Raw genomic sequence first — 20,949 nt, forward strand, 5'->3', positions numbered from 1 at the left:
TGAGATATAGGTTCATGAAAATATACCAGACATCGTAGTTCTTAGTGAGCAAAGCATGAATACCACCTTGACGTAGTCTTCACTTGTGTGGTCATCTCTTTAGAGCAGCGGTTCTCAACCTTTTATGCTCGGTAACCCTTTTTTACAATCCCCCACTCTGCCGCGACCCCCACCCCCGCACACACACACAATAATAGAAGAATTGACAAAAACAAACCATTTTTTCTATGGTCTTTGGCGACCCCTGGCAAATCGTCAATATTATATTATTATTATTATTATATTATTATTATTATTATACAACCCATAGGTTGAAAACCCCTGCTTTAGAGCATCCCTAGTAGGTACAAAAGCTCAAGTAAGGACAAAAGAGACGGTAAAAAGACAATTGCTAAGTTCCCATCAGAAGATTTTAAGCGTGCATCTTGATAAATTAGTAGAAAAAAAAAACATCATGAACTGGAATTAGTGAAAAATATTATCAAAGTTAAATCCTAGGAATTTCCACTTAAGTCATTTTTACTTCGTTTTGTTTTATTTTAAATCGCATGACAAAAAAAAAACATAACAAGGTTACAAAAGACAGTTTGTGTGGAAACACAAACTCAAAATCGGCCCCCGAAGTGGTCCACCAAGGCAGGCTTCAATATTTTCAGAAAGAAAAGTCCGAATAAAATTATATCAAAGACAAATGAGAGATAAGAATGGAGAAAGAAGGTTAACAGATCTTGTGTAGTGCCCCAACGGTCCCGCAGATCAAAGCATAGGTGAAAGTGAATGTAAAGTTAAATGTGAAACTAGTTCCCCTTTTAAACCTTGTGGTCTTAAGGGCAGATGATGTAAAGTTTATCTGTTTTTGTGGCCTACGGTTAACGAGGGTGTCATGTATCCAGCACAACGACCAACCACCTTTACTTTCCCACAACTAATGTCAGGTACCCATTAGAGCTGAGTGGACTCAGAGGCGCCCAAAGATTCCAAAGTTGAAAATCCCAGTCTTCACCAGGATTCGAACCCGGGACCCAAGTTCAGAAGCAAAGCGCTTTACCGCTCAGCTACCGCGCCTCCCCTGGCCTAACTGATGTCTAATAATTGATCTAATTGTGTTTTGAAAAGACTCAATCTCTTATTCGAATCCTCAAAAAAAAACAAAAAAAAAAACATTTGCACAATAATAAAAAAATTTAGGAAAATGCAGTTTACCAGATTATTTTTCGCTTTCAGAAAAAAAAAATAGCCGTTGTATCAGAACTTTGAATGGTCTAAAATATTGTGATGTCGGATTTTCAATATCTTTTCTAGTTTACGAGATCTGAACGGGACGGACGGACAGACGGACAGACATTTCACACAAAACTAATAGCGTCTTTTCCCCTTTCGGGGGCCGCTAAAAATATATAAAGGCTTTTTTAATACTATATGTTAGAAAACATTTTATTAAAAAATATTTCTAAATTCCTGGTGTCTTGGAATGTGTAGTCTTGAAAATTTATTTTAGTAGATTCTTATTAACAAATTAATGTACGATTAGTTTAACTAATAGCGCTAGGTAATTTCTAGTAGGGGTGGTTGTAAAGTGAAGACAAAGGTAGAATTAACTTGTTTTTATAATCTTAAAATTACAAATCAGTTGTGTTTATAACAAATTCCGAAAAAAAAATGAAGGAAAAGAAAGAAGGTTTTTTAAACAATACCAAAAGATTATATAAAATACAATAACAAATAAACGAAGGTTAATATTTCAAATTTTTGGGCGTAAAATAAAAGACTTATGTGATTATCAATGTTAACAAATATGTTTAACATTTAGTGTTTAATATTTATCTAGAATCCTAGCAAATGTATGCTTATTTTATATGTTTGTTTGTACAGACCACACAGTTAAAAACCTCATTGAATGGATTGAGCAATCTAAGAACTCCATTCCGTTAGATCTGCTTGTGAATTCACTGGAAACTTTGGTTGTCATCATCGGAATCCGAGCATCCAAAGAAATAGACAAAGTATATTATTTACTATAAAATATATTAGTCTTCACAGTTTAGTTGTCTATTTTTTTACTACTAAAATAAAATACACTTTTTCATTTTCTTTTTATATTTTGATAACTTAGTTTGTATAAATATTTAGTCAGGTATTAAAATGTCATTTAAGTCTTTTTTTGCATTGAAAATTTTAGAGCTTTGCTGTTAATAATATTCAATTTGTTTCTTAATGGGGCCTCTGTTATTTTCATCTGTTTGCTATGCTCTTGAATTCTGTCTCTATATAAAATTACAATTTGCAAAGATAGCTTTTAACTTATAAGCATTAAAATACAAAATATAGTCCATTTATTTCATTATTTATTAAAATTAACCTTATAATGTATGTTTAAAGCATTTCTTACATAAATTTGTTCCTTATACCTGCGAATTTAGATGTCTAGTCTCCCCTTCATGTTATCGCCAGCTTAACAAAATAGATTTATACAAAATCATCTTTGCTTGGGTAAACCACCTACTTCTTATAGATCTAAGTTTGTAGGTAGGCATATAAACTATAAAATATCATGATTAGACATAATTTCATAAATACTTCAGGATATTTATTTAAATATAAATATATTGCTATTTAATTAATTTGATATTTTTTCTAGGCTGACAAAAATGTTTTAAAGCTCTTTCAACTTCTAATGCAAAATAACATAAATGCCAAATTGATTCCAAAGGTAAGAAACATGTGTATGTATATCTGCAACTGTTGTAATTCTTATTATTGGTAAATCGACCAAAATAAATAGGCTTTCACTTTCATTATCAAATAAACATATCATAGTACACCATCATAACCTTCACCTTTTATAAATATTAGTTTCTTTATTTACTGCACTCACAGCATCATAGCCAAATGTAGATTTGTTACGTTTTTTTTTTCTGGCCATTTTACTTCTGCCAAGTTTGGATTTCAGAAACTAAATAGAGTTATAAAAGTTTAGATATCTCATGGACAATAATATGTTTCTCCGAATTTTTAAGAAATGGAAAACACATTAATGCAAAATAATTACTCGAAATCGCTCTTGTGAATTATATGACATTTAATTTTCTTGTCAAAACGTTGGAAAATGTCATTATCGATAATATAATGTTTCAATTTTTTTTCTCCAAACCATTGCTGAAAATTTCTCTGTAAATTTTATTACTTTTGTATTGTAATTTTATTTTAAAATTTAAAATCAATTTAATTAACGCCAGTTATTTTCTGAAGAAATCTTTCTTCTACTAATATTACGATTTTCAGGCTGAAGGTCTAAGTGGCTTACTACATATGATGTTCGATCTTCTAGATTTTTCCTGTTTTCATGTTGATCTTATTGACTCTAAATCCACTATACAAAAAGAAAACACTTAAACAGATTCTCTATCGAAACATATTGATGTTAAGCAAATACAAATTTTGATTAATGATATTTTTGTAATTGTAAATATATTCTCTTTTTTTTTCAGAATGAAACAAACATAAACAGAATATATTTTTCTTTGATATTCTATATGGTTGAGAGAAAATTAAAGAATGAAGAAATAAAAGTTTGTATTGTTGCACAAAAGGTAAGTTGATCTTAAAATCTTCATTAGTGACTCATTCTTGTGTCAAAACAGATAAATGGGAACGAAGAACTCAACTAACAGACTATAGAGAGAGATACAATAAAATTCAAAATTTACAATGCGTTTATTTAATAAGTAGCCATATATTACCCGTGGCCTGCGGGTCTTGATCAGCGTCTGACTGATTTAATCACTGTTATAGTGTATTAGAAACAATTAAACAAGATAATAATGTTATAAATGAAGCGATTGCGTGAGTTTACTAATGTTATGTCCTGTCCATGCGTGACCTATCGGTAGTGTCTACTGCAAGAAGATCGATATCATGAATGGCTAATTAATGTACGTCAAGACGGATTTGGGAAAAAATTATGTTAAAATTCTTTTCGAAACACAAATTTGAAGGTTAATTAAATTAATGAAATAGATGGACTGTATGTAATCAAAAGTATCCAAGAAGTCAAGCTACTAAGTTACATTCAAACATTATTAAATAACATTAGTCAAAGGAAAGTTTAAGTAAAGCATCATTAATAATCTTTTTGTCTGAATATCTAAAATAAAATATAAATAATTGCCATATAAGTTTAATAGTTGTGATACAGGAATGTTTATATTTTAGCTAAATAAGAAGTTGAATCCAGCAAATGTAATCTATTACTCTTTTGCGAAAGTGGTGGCTTTCATTATCTACATGCAAATCTTTACTGTCAAAAATATAAAGATTAACTCCAACAAACTATTCTATGCTAATAGGAACATATTTTGATATAAGCTGCTATGTTTGCGTTTAAAAATATATACATTTGAATTTAGTGTAGATTTTGCTTAATAAATTATAGTGCGTGTTGATTACTTCCGCTCAGAACTAGATGACTTTGGACATTCACAACATGATTCAGTCGTCGTCCAATACAATGGAATGTGCATTATGTCAACACATGGTTTTAACACAATCGGCAAATAATGTAGGATTAAGTGAACTTAAGTGTAACATTGGAACTCTCTCACAATCAAAGATCCTCCACCGTGAAAATACATCGACTTAGAATTTTGAAGTCCAGAGGACTGCTTGAACCAGATTTTTAGTTTGGTCTAGAGAGAGAGAGTTTTGGGAGAGGTGGAATAAAGATTATGTTCAAGGAGGAAAATGTGTCAAGAGGAAAGGGGATGGAATAGGTGTTACCAGTATTGAACTGTTAAGATCGACAATAATTTACATTATCGCCATAGGCATGGTGCCAATAACAACCTCTCGTTGTAAGTCCTTGTATTGCCTTACCGGTGTCAATTTGAGGTAAGAGAATGGGGGGGGGTGACTCTTAGTTGTGTGATCAAATGGTTAGGGTTATGGGTTAGGGTTAGGGTTGAGTGAATTTTTTTTTGGTCGGTTGTTGAATGGAGGGTGGGGGGTTACTGTTACATTTGTAAGAATGAAAATGCGCGAGCACGTTGCCCTACCTCATCGTGGCGCTTGTGTGGAAACGACCATTAGAGGAAGTGGCTAGGCTAAATGGGTAGCAACACAAGACTCCCGTGGGGATGCCCACGGGTAGACGAGAGGTTTTTTTTTCAAACTTAGGGCTCGACGAGCCTTCGGCTCAGCCCTTAGACATCAACAAGTATAAAAATGTAAATAATTAATGTAAAATTAAAAAAATATAATTAGACTAAACGTGATACTGTAAGCTAGCTTTGACTTGTCAGAAATACACCTAATGTTTATTAACTCAAATGAAAATATAAAGGCACATTCTGTATATATAGTAATACCACCTGACCCATATTAGTTTACTCTATTTTTTTCAAAACATTATTACAATTCTAAACAATGGACCACTTTGTCAATTGATCTTATGAAAAGCGATTTGCATAAAAGATTGTTGAATCACTTTGTAACTATTACGTTGACACGTGAAGATAAAACACTAGTTCATTCATAAATATATCTCACGTACTCGTACATCTTTTTTTAAAATGTGACAATAGCATAGCACAACCACAATTAGCTAAAAAATATGTCTTGTGAATTTTAAGTACATACATTTCTATTTTGATTTTCTAACATCAATATCCAAGACCAAATACTTTAAGCTTAAAGTTATGTATTATCTCATTGCTTGATCTGATTTAGTGGGATTTGGTCCGAAAAATGGAATAACTTGTAAAATTTTAATATGAATTTTTTTTTCTCTATATTTAAGGCTATAAGTGTAGCCCCCTATTGATTAATATTCCATAACAAAACAATCTAAAAATATATCACCAACGATTCAACAAACCTATGCTAATTATAGTTCCATTGAGAGTTTTTATGCAACAATTGGCTTGCAAATAAAATAAAAATACAATGTCTAAGCAAGTCTATGTTTCTATGAATCAGGTCTTTAACAAGGAAAGCAATCACCCAAATGAATTCATCAAAGAAGTTCGAGCTTCCTTGTTTGAAAGTTTTCTTAGTATGCCTTTGCGTTCAGCAGGTATTTATACATGTATATTTTTAGTTTGATTTTGTCATTGGCCTCTACAAATTTATGGATTTTTTTAACAGGCTGATTATTTAATTCTTGTTTTTTAATATAATGAAATTTTTGATGTTACCCAGGTGCAATTCTGGAACTCTCCTTACAGTGGTTGGAGGAAGCAATGACAAAAAAAGAACTGACTTTAAAAAATGGTCTTGAGGTTTCACTTTTATTATCAGTTGTAGAAAAGTTATCCACAGAGGAGTATGACTTAATGGGGGTAAGATTTATAATAGTTATACTGATTAACTCAATAAAAGATTTTTAAAAATTAAAATTGTCAAATCAAATCGACATTTTTTTCTTTTTAGCGACCCCTCGAATTTGGAATAGCCAGTTTTGTTTTGTGTGGTCTGTCTGTCCGTCCATCCGTCCCGTTTATCTCCGAGACTAGAAAAAATATGGAAAAATCAAATATTAATATATTTTAGACTTAGCAATGCTCTGTTGCTACGTATACTTTTCAAAGCATTTTGATTGCGAATTATTTTTTTTATTTTGAAGACTTATTTTTTAGCTTTAAAACCCGCTGGCGGGGGGGGGGGGACTAAAAACCTCTTTAGCTACGCTAATAGCATTTGGAGGGAGTAATTTGCTTTTTTTATATTGAAGAGGTATTTTTAGCTTCCAAACAAGCTAAAGAGGGGTTTAAACTTAAAACCCCCTTGGCTACGCTCATACATTTTTGAGTGTGTAATTTGCTTGTAACAAAACATTGTAGTAAAATATTAGAGAATTGTAATTAAAAACATTTTCTAAATTACGAGCAAATCGAATGATTATTTCCAGACGTATAAAATATTAGCTCATGAACGTGTCACACTTTATCGGAAACTGTTTTAGTTATCTTATAGAACTCCAAGCATTCTGTACAAAATCAGGGGGAAATTGACAATGGAGAAGTCATTCCTACTTTGCTTGAAATTCGTGAAGCTTCGTGCCAGATTATTTATTTCACTTGTGACAGATCTGTTTTCAAAAGATTTCGTTTTTGTTTATGTTACAAATAGAGACAGGCTGTGGATAAAATGAAAAGTTTGATTCCTCACTTTCTACAATCCAAGAAATCTTTGGGAAACGTAAGTATACATATTTTTTACGTAATGGGACATACTGCTTTTTTAGCGGCCCCCGAAAGAGGAAAATTCGCTATTAGTTTTGTGTGGTCTGTCTGTTCGTCCGTCCGTGCAGTTTAGACCTCGTAAACTAGAAAAGATAGTGAAAATTCGACATAATAATATTTTGGACCATTCAAAGTTCTGACGCAAAAGCTACTTTTTTTTTCTTTTTTTGAAAGCGAAAAATCTTATTTTTAAAATCAATTATGCAAGCAGTTTTTTTTTTTATAAAAGTACACAATTTTTCAATTTTTACAACTATTCACTATTAATAGTAACAAACACGGGAGGCTTTTTAATAAGGGAGATGACTATTTACCAATTTTTTTAACACATTTATGCAAACAGTTTTAGATTTTTCTAAAAACATACACGTTTTTACAAACATATTGCTAAATTAATTAAGTTCTGTCATACGAAGTACTATATTTACAAAAAAAATTTAGTATGCATATGAGTGGATCATTTTTTAAAACAACAATTAAGAAATATACGAAATTTCTCCGACACCTAACCACAAGGGTATTACATATCTTTAAAAAAATATCTCTATTACATAGCAACATAGGATCATTTAAAAAAAAAAAATAAAAAAAAAAATTACTTAATTAACTATTGATAAATATTTATTTTGTTTGGGATCTCCAACAAGGGAAATGAATTGTACCAATTGAAATGGTGGTATAAGCTGAATTAGTCCCCATTTATAGGTCTCCATTTAATAGTAAGTTTTAATCAAACGATATAGAACTATACAATCTACTTTCATAAACATCTCACTAGAAGAATGCGTAGAGTGTCGGCTTGAGGAGGATTGGGCCATTATCTCCACTTTAGATCTTTGCCCCTTTTTATAAATTATTATAAAAAAGGAATTACGTTTAAATTTACCCAGAGTTACTTTTCTTCTTCCACCATCACCCTTTCATTTTGTAACAGGTGATTGTAATAAGTGATTGGATCATAGCGTGTTGAAAAAAGTAAAAACATGAAATAGCACGGAAAGAAAATGGTAAAAATAAATTCAAATGAAACAGATTTACTGTTAATTGTCTAGATCTATTACAAAATTGATTACATTACTGATCCATGCTAATTGATACACTTACACTTCGTATAAGCCTAGTTTTTAAAAATTATTTCTAATAAGTATTTATTTTTTGTTTATTTTGTGAACCTTATTGTTTGATAAGCTGAAATAAAGTTAATTCACATAAAGTAAGGCTGTATTAAGACACTCCATGGCATAGTTTGGCATAGAGGAAATAGCTGGCAGAAGATTTCCCTACCTCCTGAAAAAAATAGTTGGAGAGCTCGCATCAAGCCCGCGAATACCTTACCTTTGTCCCTGTGCTAGACTGCTCATAAAATGAACTGCAGTGATGGGCCCTTATGTGCTTTCTTGTGAAGAGCTTTGCGGAATATGTTTTTAAACTGTTAACCTCTTTGTCATTAATTAATCTTTTTTTTTTTTTACTTGCATGGCTAATATTACTATTTAAGATAATTTCACTGTATTTGTTCCTTAACTAAAGTATAAAGTAAAGTTCCCCTTTCGGACCTTGTGGTCTATAGGGCATATGTTTTCTGTTTCTGTGGCCTACGGTTAACAAGGGTGTAGTGTGGCCAGCACAACGACCAACCACCTTTACTTTTCCCTAACTAATGTCAGGTTACCTATTAGAGCTTGGTGCACTCAGAGGCGCCCGAGGATCCCGAAATTAAAAATCCCAGTCTTCATCAGGATTCGAACCCCGGTCCCCGGTTCAGAAGCTAAGCGCTTTACCGCTCAGCCACCGCGCCTCCAAACTAAAATATAAGAAAGTGATTTGTTTTCCTCAAACAAAGATTGAAAAAGGAAGCGGTTTCAATTCAATTTTGCTTTTTAACGAAACATCTGTTAAACGAAAACTACTTTTCATTTCAGAAATACGCCCTAATAAAAAGCTCCTGCATGATCATCATTTGTAACATTTTTTTACATGACAAGCAAGCTCCCGAATTTACAACAAAGGAAATTGAAAAGGTAACTTTCGATCTATGTATCTATCTATGTATCTATGTATCTATCTATCTTTGTATCAATGTATCTATGTATCTATGTATCTATCTATCTATCTATCTATCTATCTATATTTATTTATTTATTCATCTTGGAAATTCTATCATTACTTTTATTTAAACATTTAATTTTTGGATAAATACTTCAAATAGTATTAAATTATTTCTAATTAAATCAAATTTAGATAGAAAAAAAAATAGCATAGATACTTAGACAAGATTTCCGCAGCATATCCATATAAAAATATATGTTATGACTGTAAACTTAGCCTTTAAACCTTTAAACATGAACACCAGGATTTTGTGCACAGATCTGACTAGTTTTAAACGTTTTGAATTTCTTAGAGCCAACGTTTCACTGACTGACTAAATGACTAGAACTAATATACAGCACATCATGCAAAGCTTATTAATACAATTATGTAGACAAAAGCATAGTTTTCGACATTAAAATAAGACTGATGAGCTAGGTGTAGGGGACTATGCTTTAAAATCTTAGACACTGAAAATTTAGAGAACAAGATCCTAGCCATGGAGCTGAGATGTTATAGGATAAGTCCAGAAAGACCTACACATATGTAAACCAAAAACAGGATTAAGATGGCGATGGGGTATAACGAGGGCATTCTGATCTTTGTCAAAAACACTTACTAGGACTGTATTGCCGCTATCAGGAGGTCTTCAGGGTTGACACACACCAATAAAGTGAAGCAGACAAAAGTAGCAATGGAAGGAGACCGTCAAGGAAGAGGAACGTCGAGAGTCAGTTCATGTGGGGTCTTCCAATGGTTTATTAGACTAACCAAATGATGGGAAAAGGAAAAAAAAAGCATGACTTAACTTGTTTTAATTTCACCAATCAAATTAATGATTTTGATGATTTTTACCCTTTTTACCCTTATAGTTTCTCATTCAGTGCTTCAAAGATGACGATGAAAGGCTTCAACTAATAGCAGCAGTAACAACGAGTTTTGTTGGAAAGACAGCTGTGGTAGCAACACAGAAATCACAAACTCTTATAACAGAATTGGATGGTTAGACATTTTTCTAAGCAATGTTAAGTAATTTTAAGCAATGCCTTCTTTATGGCAGTTGATGTTAACGAGGATGTCATGTGGCCTGCATGACGACTAATTTTAGAAACCCTTTAATTGTTGGGTGGACTTTGGGGAGAATTAAAAATTCCGAAATAAAAATTAGAATTAGATTCTTCATCGAAATTCAAACCAGGGACGCTTTAGCAATTAGTCTAACCCTGATCAAATGATGAGTAATATTGTGTAAATATTGATAGTGCTTAATAAATTGTTATACGTAAATATTGGAGACAGCTGACTTACATTTTGGTTTTCTTTTTCTGGCCAGCCCATCGTCAGTTGTATTTTTGCTTCAGATTGGTCAGTAAGGCCCTATTCATACAGCGGCGTGTATAACGTTTACAAAGGGCTCTGTTCTGGTCCGGCAACTCTCGACATTCCTCGTCGCTAAATGAAAATGTTATAATCAGCATATAATTTATTTTAAATTCATATTGCATATTCTCAATATGTGATTCGCAACACCATTAGGGGTCGAAGGACCATTAGCCAGGGTTCGCATAAGACCAACGGAAATTTTCGTCTATCGTTCTTCATCAGATTTTTTTTTCGTTTCTTACGTGCTGTAAAAAGTACATTGGTATCTATCTACATATATATCTATCTCTCTCTCTCTCTCTCTCTATATATATATATGCATCTCAATAGCTGGACTGAAGAAAATCATTTTTAAGATATTCATATTCTTCTGTTGGAAGCCATTTTTAGCGGCCCCCGAAAGGGCAAAAGACGCTATAAGTTTTGTGTGAAATGTCTGTCCGTGCGTCTGTCCGTCCGTCCCTTTAAGATCTCGTAAACTAGAAAAGATATTGAAAATCCGACATCACAATATTTTAGACCATTCAAAGTTCTGATGCAAGGGCTCCTTTTTTTTCTGAAACCGAAAAATCTAATTTTTAAAATCAGTTATGCGAGCAGTTTTTTAAAGAGAAAAAGCTATTTAGTATGCATTATAAGTGAAACCTAATTTAAAACGAATAGTAATCTTGTTTCTTTTCTTTCTTTTTCATTGCAATTGTTTCCTAACAATAGATGTTACCCACAAAATTGTAAAATATTTACTGTCCTCCAAGCATGATTGTTAATTGCATTGTGGAATGAAACAATGTTGTAAATTGTAGCACGTCATAAAGAAATTGAAAATACGCCACCGTCTTTATTAACCATGATATTGAAGGTAATTGATCATTACAAAACATCCCAAGACCATGATACTCGAAAAAAAAGAACAATAGAAAAGAAAATAAACTGACAATTTTTAGCGGCATGATTTTGCTTAAATTGTTGAATCTGAAATTTAAAAATGCGTCAGTTGTAATGAAGTCATGTATGATGCCAAACAAAGGGAGACATTAAAGCTTTGGCTATAAGAACATCCATTATTTTAGTAGTTAGAGCTGATGAAGTCAAGAAATCCAGACTTATCCCAGGTGGAAAACATTGTACTCTAAGATAACGGCAGTTGAAGTTTCTTATTTTGTAGCTCTTAGAATCGGCAGTGCCAAGGAGTTAATATTACCAGAGTCAAAAGACATTTGTCGATTTATGATTAGAGCTGAATTCGTTACTAATTCGAAAGCAATTTATATCTTAGGACACAGTTGATATAAAAACATTTGACAAGTCTGCTGATATTATCGATATCTTTTCCACTTCCAATATTTACCATCCAGGTTCAAAAATGTAAATATGTTGCTAATCGCTCACAATTATAGGTTTAATTTTTTTTTCTATTTGCGAACCTCTTGAAACAACATCTACAGAAAAGATGTTATCTCTGCCTGTGGTACCTTTTGGGGTATAGGCCACCAACCAGCTTCCTCCAGGTGTCTCGTTCCTGGGCTATTCTTTCCAACTGTCCCAACGTATTGCCCATCTGATTGGCATCTGATTCAAAATTGCGGCGCCATGTATTCATGGGCTGTTCCTTCTTACTCTTTCATTGGGGGTTCCAGATTAGGGCTTGTCTTGTTATGTTCGATGCATGACTGCGAAGTGTACGATGTATATATCTTCAGCGTCTCTGAAGCAAATCCATTTCAATGGGCTGCTGCTTTGTTTTTTTTGCAAAAGTTCCTCATTCGAGAGGATGTCCAATGGATCACTTGGATTATCTTGAAGACTTTCATTTCCATCTGTAAGACCCATTTTAGCTGTATTGTCCGCAACTATGCTTATTATTTACTGCATTTGGTAATGTGTTTTAGATAGAAGAGCCAGGTCATATTCAAAGTCAAGGTCGTCTAAATTGTTTTTACATTATCCATGTATACCGTTTCGCTTCTGGTTTGTTGCTGTCTTTATTACCCAACCTATGGCTTGCAGAAATAAGAAGGGAGAGAGTAGACAGCCATGTCTCACTCCTGTTTGGACTTTAAATGCGTCTGCAAGTCTTCCCCCGGTATGACTTCCTGGTGATATTTTTTTAGACACTCCATAGTGTTATCTAGAAAGCTGACGTAGAGCGGGGAGTTCCATCAAATGAACTGTTCCACTATTTGGTGTGTCCATGATCTCTCCTTTCGAAAGCCGGCTTGTTGTGCACGGAGATTTGTATCTACAGCATCTTTCATTCAGTTTAGCAGAATGCGGATAAGCAGTTTTCCTGGAATAGACATCAGCGTTACCCCTCGTTAGTTGGAGCAGGGACTAACATTGCCTTTCTTGTTGAGTTTGATGAGATAGCCTTTTTCCAACTTTAATGGCATTTCTTTTCCCACTAAAGTGCAGAAGAGAGGGTAGAGAAACTGTACACTGCTATCAATGTCTACCTTTAGCGCTTCAACTGGGATGGAGTCAGTTTCTGCAGATTTGAGATTCTTTAATTGCTTGATTGCTTTGCGGATCTTTTCTTTAATGGGTGCACTGCAGTTGATAAGTGAGCCCACTGAAGATGGCGATATCTCTGCTGAATTTGTAGGAGTAAGTCTGTTAAGTAGCTCCTAGAAATACTCGATCTATCTCTTCTTGTATCATTCTTCATTTCTTATCAGTTCACTATTCTTGCACTTTACTGGTGTATGTAACTTTGACAATTTTTTTATAAATGAGTACAGGTCGTTGGTACTGTTCTGAAGGGCTGCTTTTTCTGCTTGTTTAGCCAGTGCTTCAGTGTTGTTCCGATCGTCTGTTCTGATGCTTCGCTTGACATTCCTATCTATTTCAGCATATACTTTGTGTGCTTTTCATTTTGCTGCTCTTGTTTTACTGTTGTTCACGCCTGCTTTCTTCTCTCTTCTTTCCTTGGTCTTCTAAAGTGATTGTGCTGCAATCCATTATCTGTGGATGTATGACTTGGGACTGCCACAAGCATTACATCAGCAAAAGTCATCGAAACTCGTTTTATGATTTATAGACATATATTAGTAACGAGGTAATTGCCACAAGCATTATATCAGTAGCGATGCAGCTAAATAATATTTTTTTCAATGTCAGTTACACAATTCCGGATCAAGTTTCTTTGGTTATATCGCTTTCTGAGATTATTTCACGAAACCTTCTTCCATTTCCAATATACCTTTGCGAAACAGGTTTGTCTAGTTTGTTAGTTATCAAGTCTAAATTCAGAAATAGACTTGTAGCTGAAGATAACATTCGTTGTGATCTCACAAAGAATGTCTTTAGAATTCCTGATCTGGTCAAACAAAAACAAGCTTAACCTTTGTTTAGACGTTGGCGTGTTTGCAAATACTTTTTCTACCAATATAATTAACTGTATCAACGGCACTTTTCTATGCCTAGCACTTTTTTTTTTCAAATTTTCACTTAAGTATGCAACATGAAGATAATAAAAATAGAATAGAAAAAAACTGAATGAAAGTCATAAATAATAATATTAAGCAAATGTTTATTTTACAATTAGTAGAAATACATGAAGCTTCTATAAGAATACACCATAGATGTCAGATATATTCTTTTTGATTACGCCATTAGCGAAATCACATTTACTTTGGTCTATGAACGAAAAACAAATTAGCGTCAAGGTTTAGAACCTCTGCCCTATTGTGCTATTGTATGTTTGCAGGTCTTTAGTCTAATAAAGAATAGGATGGGTTGTAACTCAGCCTACATGTTTTGTCCTTTTATATTCTTTTATTTGTAATATGTTGTTGGACACATAATAGACAGTTTATCTGTTGTTGTTTTTTTACATTTAAATATGTCTTACCAAATTGGTCTTCATCCAGTTTTGTATATTTTATTGAAAACATGTAGTCGATTAAAAGTAACGAAAAAATTACAATATCATATTATTTTCCCCCTATAGATTGAAAAAAATATATTCCTGAGCATTGGCTAAAATAAAATAACAAAACAAAAACCTGTTTAATTCTCTTCCTTATGTTGTTGTAGATGAGAGTTGTGGTTCGCAAGGTTGTCATTTCCGGAAGTGGTAATGGATATAAGCAATCGACTACCTATAAAATGCTTCCTAACAGCATTCGTATCAAAAAGCATGTAAACCAGTTCAACACATGTGGCTCAGATATTGAGTCTGGCGGAACTGTTCTCTAACCCTAACCTTGCCTACACCAGTAAACTCTGGGAAGAAGGTGCTCGTAGGCTATTGCTGGCCTATGAAAAAGAAAACTATGATTGTAAATCTCTGCTGCCTTCGCAGCCATACCCATTCATGAAAAAAGCTTAGGGAGTCAACCCTGAGAAAAAAATCGGAAGCCGGCGACTCTTAGCAGTTTGCTGCAGTGCTACATTATTTATGTGTTAAAATGGTTAAATAAATCAGAGAATATTACTTTTTATAAGTGAAATGAAAAAAAGTGTGTTTTTTTCAATGATCATTCCTGTATGTATTTCCATTTTGTTTTAAACATCGTCCTAGATAAAGTAATGAAAAAAATGTGTGACTGTTTGTCTTCGTCACTTCAAGACAATCATAACAAGTGTTTTTGTGGACTTTCTGTTAGACATTTGATGTCTGCATTGGAACATTTTCTGAAAGACTCAAAAAATTTTCAGAAGGTAATTTTGTTTAAAAAAAAAAAACAACGAAAAAAAAAAACAAGTAATAAAACTGCGTCGAAATGATTTTTATAAAATATAGACTATAGATTTCTTACTTTTGTATATTGGGAACATGTATATATAGTTCATAGGCTTTATTATGAAATTTAAACTAATTATTTACATTTCATTGAGAACGTGTTTGTAATCTGATAATGGGTAATTAATAACAAAAGGCAAATATTTGTTTAATTATGAAATAACTCCTTCTCATATTACTAGAATTCCACAAGTGAACATTTCTTAACCACGATAGTGTTTAGTCCTGGTAAAAATTAATGAATTGTAGGAAACAAAATGTGAATATCTTAATCTTGAGGGCGCTTCCTTTAATTTGGCCTGCACATATATGCTATCGACTAAGTGCAAAAATCCGGTATTCCACAGAAGTTTTATCAGCTTTTAAATAAATATCTCAAGTGATTTTTTGTGGAGTCATAAGTTATTTTGGATTCTCATATTATTCATATTATTTTTAACCTTTCATACAACACAATTTTAAACATATATTTTATAAAATTCTTTCCCAGTAGAAGTATGCAAATACTAGTGTGCACCCTTAGACAGTCGTTATTACACAAACTCCACACATTAAAGAACATAACTACTATCTTTTAGATAACTGGCGAATATAAATATTAGTTCGAGAAAAGTATATTATTAATAAACTAATCTAAATCAACAGAGTCAAGCAAAGTAGGAAATCAAACATTTATTTTCTACTTTGCCTCACGTTTTTAGGTTCTCAATAGAATCTAGTCCTTCCCTTTCTCATGTCAACAAACCTTCTTTATATAGTGATAAAATAGTGCACTGGCGCAACAAGTTCAGCAGTACTATTATAAAATAAATATTTTAAAACTATTGAATATCTTTTATTTATTCATTCTAAAACAATTGAAGTGATTGATGGATTAATAGTAATTGTTATATTACGTTTTTAATTTTTTAAGCTACATTAAAGCTCATAATTAATACATCATAGACCTATTTTAAACACCGGTCTAATAAATACAAAGTTAACTTTTTACTAGTATTTAAATTAGAACAATTCAAAATTTAATTAAATTTATAAATATAGTTATGCAGATATCGAATATCTACTTTGAAACATTTAACCGTTAATTTCTACCGTTGTATCATCTATTTGTAACAGTAAGACACAAATGTAATACATCATAGATATACTTTAAATACCAGTCTAATAAATATATCACAAGTGTTTAAATTAAAAGAATTAAAAATGTAATGTATTTTATAAACATAGGTATGCAGAAATCAGACATCTACTTTGAAGCATATATACCATACCGTTGTATCATCTATTAATACGAACTCGAAAATGGAAATATGAAGTTTAAAATAGAATTGTTATGGAATTATTTTACATTCAATTTTTATTACTTTTTACTTTGCTTGAAGGTGTCACAGGATGATGGCTTTGAAAAATTAAAAACATTGGAGGTTGCTGTTCAAAAGCAAGATCATTCAGTGAAAGAAGCTTATCAAAGAATAATGACAAAATTGAAACCGAAAGGGAAAGGAAAAAGTCTCAGTAAGGGCAATATTCAGTTTGACATTTTTTTTTCATAAACTATATTTCGAATTAAATTTTTCCTTTGAAAAACATTTCTAAAATGCTTAGTAGCATTTCCAAACCAAATAAAGTAATATGTAACCATTTATTTATTTATTTATTTTTTTACATTCCTTTCTCAACTATTGTTACAATATTGTAGGCTACATGTATTTCTAATGGCAGTGGCATTTCTCAAAGATATATATTATCATTTTGATATACAATGTTTTTTAACTTGATTTATAAATAATTATAATAATGTATTATATTATGATTATATTTTGTTCTTACAATAAAGCTTAATTCGTAACTAAAGTACAACAAAAACCTCAAACACAACACATACATTTTTTAGTAAGAGGGATACTTTGCTATGCTTTATATACACACACATACACACAAACATATTCATTTATTTATTTCAGAACGAAAGCTTCCTATGGAAGAGAATACTACAAGTTAAGAATCGCAATCTTCGGAAAAGTATTCAGTTAAAAAAATAACTTTTTTAAAATTTTCTCTGATGTTTAATGATTTTCTAAATGAGAATACTTATATATATATATATATATATATATATATATATATATATATATATATATATATATATATATATATATATATATAACAGAAACTAATATAGACATTAAAGCACTGCAGTTTAAAGCAATCAAATATGATACCTATGATACCATTTAATTGTTGTTGGAAATATCATGTCTTCATTTAAAATATTTAATGATGTCAAGAATATTTTTCTGTTAGAAAATTAGAAAATTATACAATAGTTATTATATTTTATGTGTAAAACAAAATATTTCTTTCAATTAAATAATAGATACAATTTTTTTTATTTGAAGCACATCCTGAACCAACTGCACTGTTACCATTTAAATAAAATGCAGATAATCTTTTTTTTTTTGCCTTACTTTGAACTTTCGGATTTTCTCCTATTTATCAATATTCTTTTTAGCGGCCCCAGAAGGGAAATAGCCGCTATATTAGTACTGTGTTGTATATCTGCCTGAATGTCCGTCACGTTTATATCTCAAAAACTAGAAAATGCAACACTACTTTTTATTCTTTTCTAAAATCGAAAAGTTAAAGTTATGAAATCAACTAAAAATACTCCATTTTTCAACTATTCACTAATAATAGTACAATACAATGGATTATTATTATTATGTTGTAAGGTGATTTTTAACTTTTGTTTTTAACACATTAATGCAAATGGTTTTGGGTTTCTTGTTAAAATTTATGTTTAACATTTTTTATTACTAAATTAAATATTTTCTGTCATAATAGCTACTTACATTTAAAACAAATGTTAACTTGTATTTTAAAAGAGAACGAATCTTTTTAAATATACATTATTTCTATATATATAGCGCTACTTTCATGCTTATAGCATGCTCACAGCGCTTTGGGGGAGGGGGGAGGCGGTATCTAGGAGTTGGTAATCCAACTCAGTAAACACAACTCTGCCCGAGTCGGGTGTCGAACCTCGAACCTCCAAGCCAAGTTCAAGCGCACTTGGCCTCTTGACCACGCTTCCCACTACAATTAAAACGAATATAATTTGAAAGAATAATTTATAAGCAGTGTTTCATATTTTACACGTTGAGAGCTATGACATTGTCCATTCTTCCGCATTGAACTAAAGAGAAACGTGTTTTTCTTGAATGAGTAATTGGCCTTTTACAAAACAACAATTAAAGCTCTTAATAACATCACTTAAGCCATGTTCACATTTAACTATATCTTCATAACTATCAGTTCTTTGAATATATTAACTAAGTAATAATAATAACATTAATAAATCTTTGTATTGTGTGGTATCAGGCCGATTGTCGAATTTTCAATATAACAGTATCTGCAACACATTCGCGTGTTTAATCTTTTAGTATCCACGGAGAGAGATATAGTTGTAGTTGTAGTTGTTGATAGTTTGTAGTTCATACTTTGTCTGATATTCTTTATGAAAAAATTGAAACCTGCCTTTTTACTTGCCTGAACGAACAACTTCATGGGCCGATTTTGAGTTTGTAATTCTACACAAACTGTCTTTTATAACCTTGTTTTATTATGGTTTTCTTACTTTTGAGGTAAACTTGTTAACTATAAACTTTAAACTTACTCTTTTAACTGTCATTTTATTACTCTGTTCTTCCATAAATTTAAAGATTTAATTATAACTGGCTTGAATTAATTTTTATTTTTTATTTAAATAAAAAATAGTGTGTTTTTTTCCTTATATGTTAGTTGTGTATTTATTAAGTCTTTAGCAGATTCGTGTCTGTATTTAAAGTGGGGGTTGTGGGATTGTGGTTAAGCATATATCACACCATAAGACAGCCATTCATAGTTCGCAATTTGCGCTCATGAAATAGTCAAAATTATTAAAATTTATTTTTGGTAGTCGAGTAGAATAAATTAATCGCTCCTTTTGTTTATACAAATCAGTGTCTACCAAGCAGTGGTTCTCTCAGCTTTTCCATATGGATTTGAGACATGCCTCTAAACAGAAATAAACGAAGACTTCTTGAACGCTATCATCAAAGATTGATGCACTTTATCATGGGTGTAAAATGGCAAAACCGCACTAAAAATAACAATGTTCTTGTTATGTATAAACAATGTAGAGCAACTGCTTATAGTTTGACAGCTAAGCTGCGCAGGGCATAGTCTGTATGGATGACCATCGTTTGCCAAATGCTATTTTCTACAGTGAGCTGCAAAGTGATTGGCGTAAGAAAGGTACTACTGAAAAACTTTTAAAAACCATCTCAGGGACCAGGATGCTTTAAATGACATAGGAAAGAGAAGCAAGAGGCTTTGGAACGAGACAACTAGAATTTTTTTTACAAAAACGCATCAAAGACGAAAGGAAATCGGGGCAAAGTTGCTACAGAAGGATCGCACTCCTTCTTAATTTTTGGATTCGAAGACAATACGTATTATTTTTATCCTTACTATAACATAAATCCTCAATTAATTTATGGCACTGAATGATTCATAAATTATCAATGCAAATCAAAATTTGCATACAGGACCAGAGAATCTTTTTCTTAAACAGACTACGTATACGTGTATTCCCGCATGTAGACCCTATTCATTTTTACCTTATGTTACAGCTTACAGACTTTTTTTAAAAATTATTATTATTATTATTATTATTGTTATTATTATTATGTTAGAAATGAACGAGTAGTCATTTTCTGGCGCTGCCAGGGTCGAGTTTCGCTAAAGAGAAACAAAATTCATCGTAGTCCCTTTAACAGTTTCCACTGAGGAATTTTCTGGTGATGTGGCAGGTCTGCAGCAGTACCGCCGTCTGACAGGCAACGAAGATGTTCCTAGGAATGTTAAGGGCCTTGAAGGTGTCTGTGAGGTCAGTTGTTATTATCCCCTCGGCACTAGCGGATCCAGAACTTTGGAGTGGGGGGGGGGGGGCAATTTTTTTCCAAACCCTAACCCTAACGCCCAGTAAACCCTAACCCTACGCATAAACGTGCACACACACACACACACACACGCGCGCGCGCACACACACACATATATATGTATATATATATATATATATATATATATATATATAAATATGAGAATAGAAAAAGCAGCATTTCTCAACCTTCGGCGAAAAACAAAACAACTGGGGCAGCGCTATAAGGTTCTCTGGTGAAGTTCGGGGCGAAGCCCTGACGCCATAAGCGTTTTCTTGCTTTTTTCACTGCAGAAACGCATTCTCCTGACAAGTACAGCTCATTCTTCACAATGTAGTTCGGGGCAAAGCCCCGACGCCAAAAGCGTTTTCTTGCTTTTTTTCACTGCAGAAACGCATTCTCCGGACATCTACAACTCATTACCCATAAATGAAGTTCGGGGCGAAGCCCCGACGCCAAAAGTGTTTTCTTGCATTCTTCACTGCAGAAACGCATTCTCCTGACCTGAAGTCAT

At 32.4% G+C, this 20,949-nt stretch overlaps 1 protein-coding gene across 1 annotated transcript in view; it reads left to right on the top strand.

Moving 5' to 3' along the window:
• Window positions 1-19,244, top strand: part of LOC106076668 (uncharacterized) — a 32,386-nt gene extending 13,142 nt beyond the window's left edge. The window contains exons 6-16 of the mRNA XM_056014774.1: window positions 1,873-2,003; window positions 2,639-2,710; window positions 3,489-3,590; window positions 5,974-6,070; window positions 6,196-6,335; window positions 7,126-7,194; window positions 9,161-9,259; window positions 10,199-10,328; window positions 15,232-15,371; window positions 16,836-16,968; window positions 17,418-19,244. Of these exons, the coding sequence (XP_055870749.1) occupies window positions 1,873-2,003; window positions 2,639-2,710; window positions 3,489-3,590; window positions 5,974-6,070; window positions 6,196-6,335; window positions 7,126-7,194; window positions 9,161-9,259; window positions 10,199-10,328; window positions 15,232-15,371; window positions 16,836-16,968; window positions 17,418-17,455 (1,151 nt within the window). The 3' untranslated portion in view covers window positions 17,456-19,244. The remainder of the gene's footprint in view (window positions 1-1,872; window positions 2,004-2,638; window positions 2,711-3,488; window positions 3,591-5,973; window positions 6,071-6,195; window positions 6,336-7,125; window positions 7,195-9,160; window positions 9,260-10,198; window positions 10,329-15,231; window positions 15,372-16,835; window positions 16,969-17,417) is intronic.
• The last annotated feature ends 1,705 nt before the right edge of the window (window positions 19,245-20,949 follow it).

Source organism: Biomphalaria glabrata, chromosome 16 (genome assembly GCF_947242115.1).
Source record: "Biomphalaria glabrata chromosome 16, xgBioGlab47.1, whole genome shotgun sequence".
NCBI classification, from domain to species: Eukaryota; Metazoa; Mollusca; class Gastropoda; family Planorbidae; genus Biomphalaria; species Biomphalaria glabrata.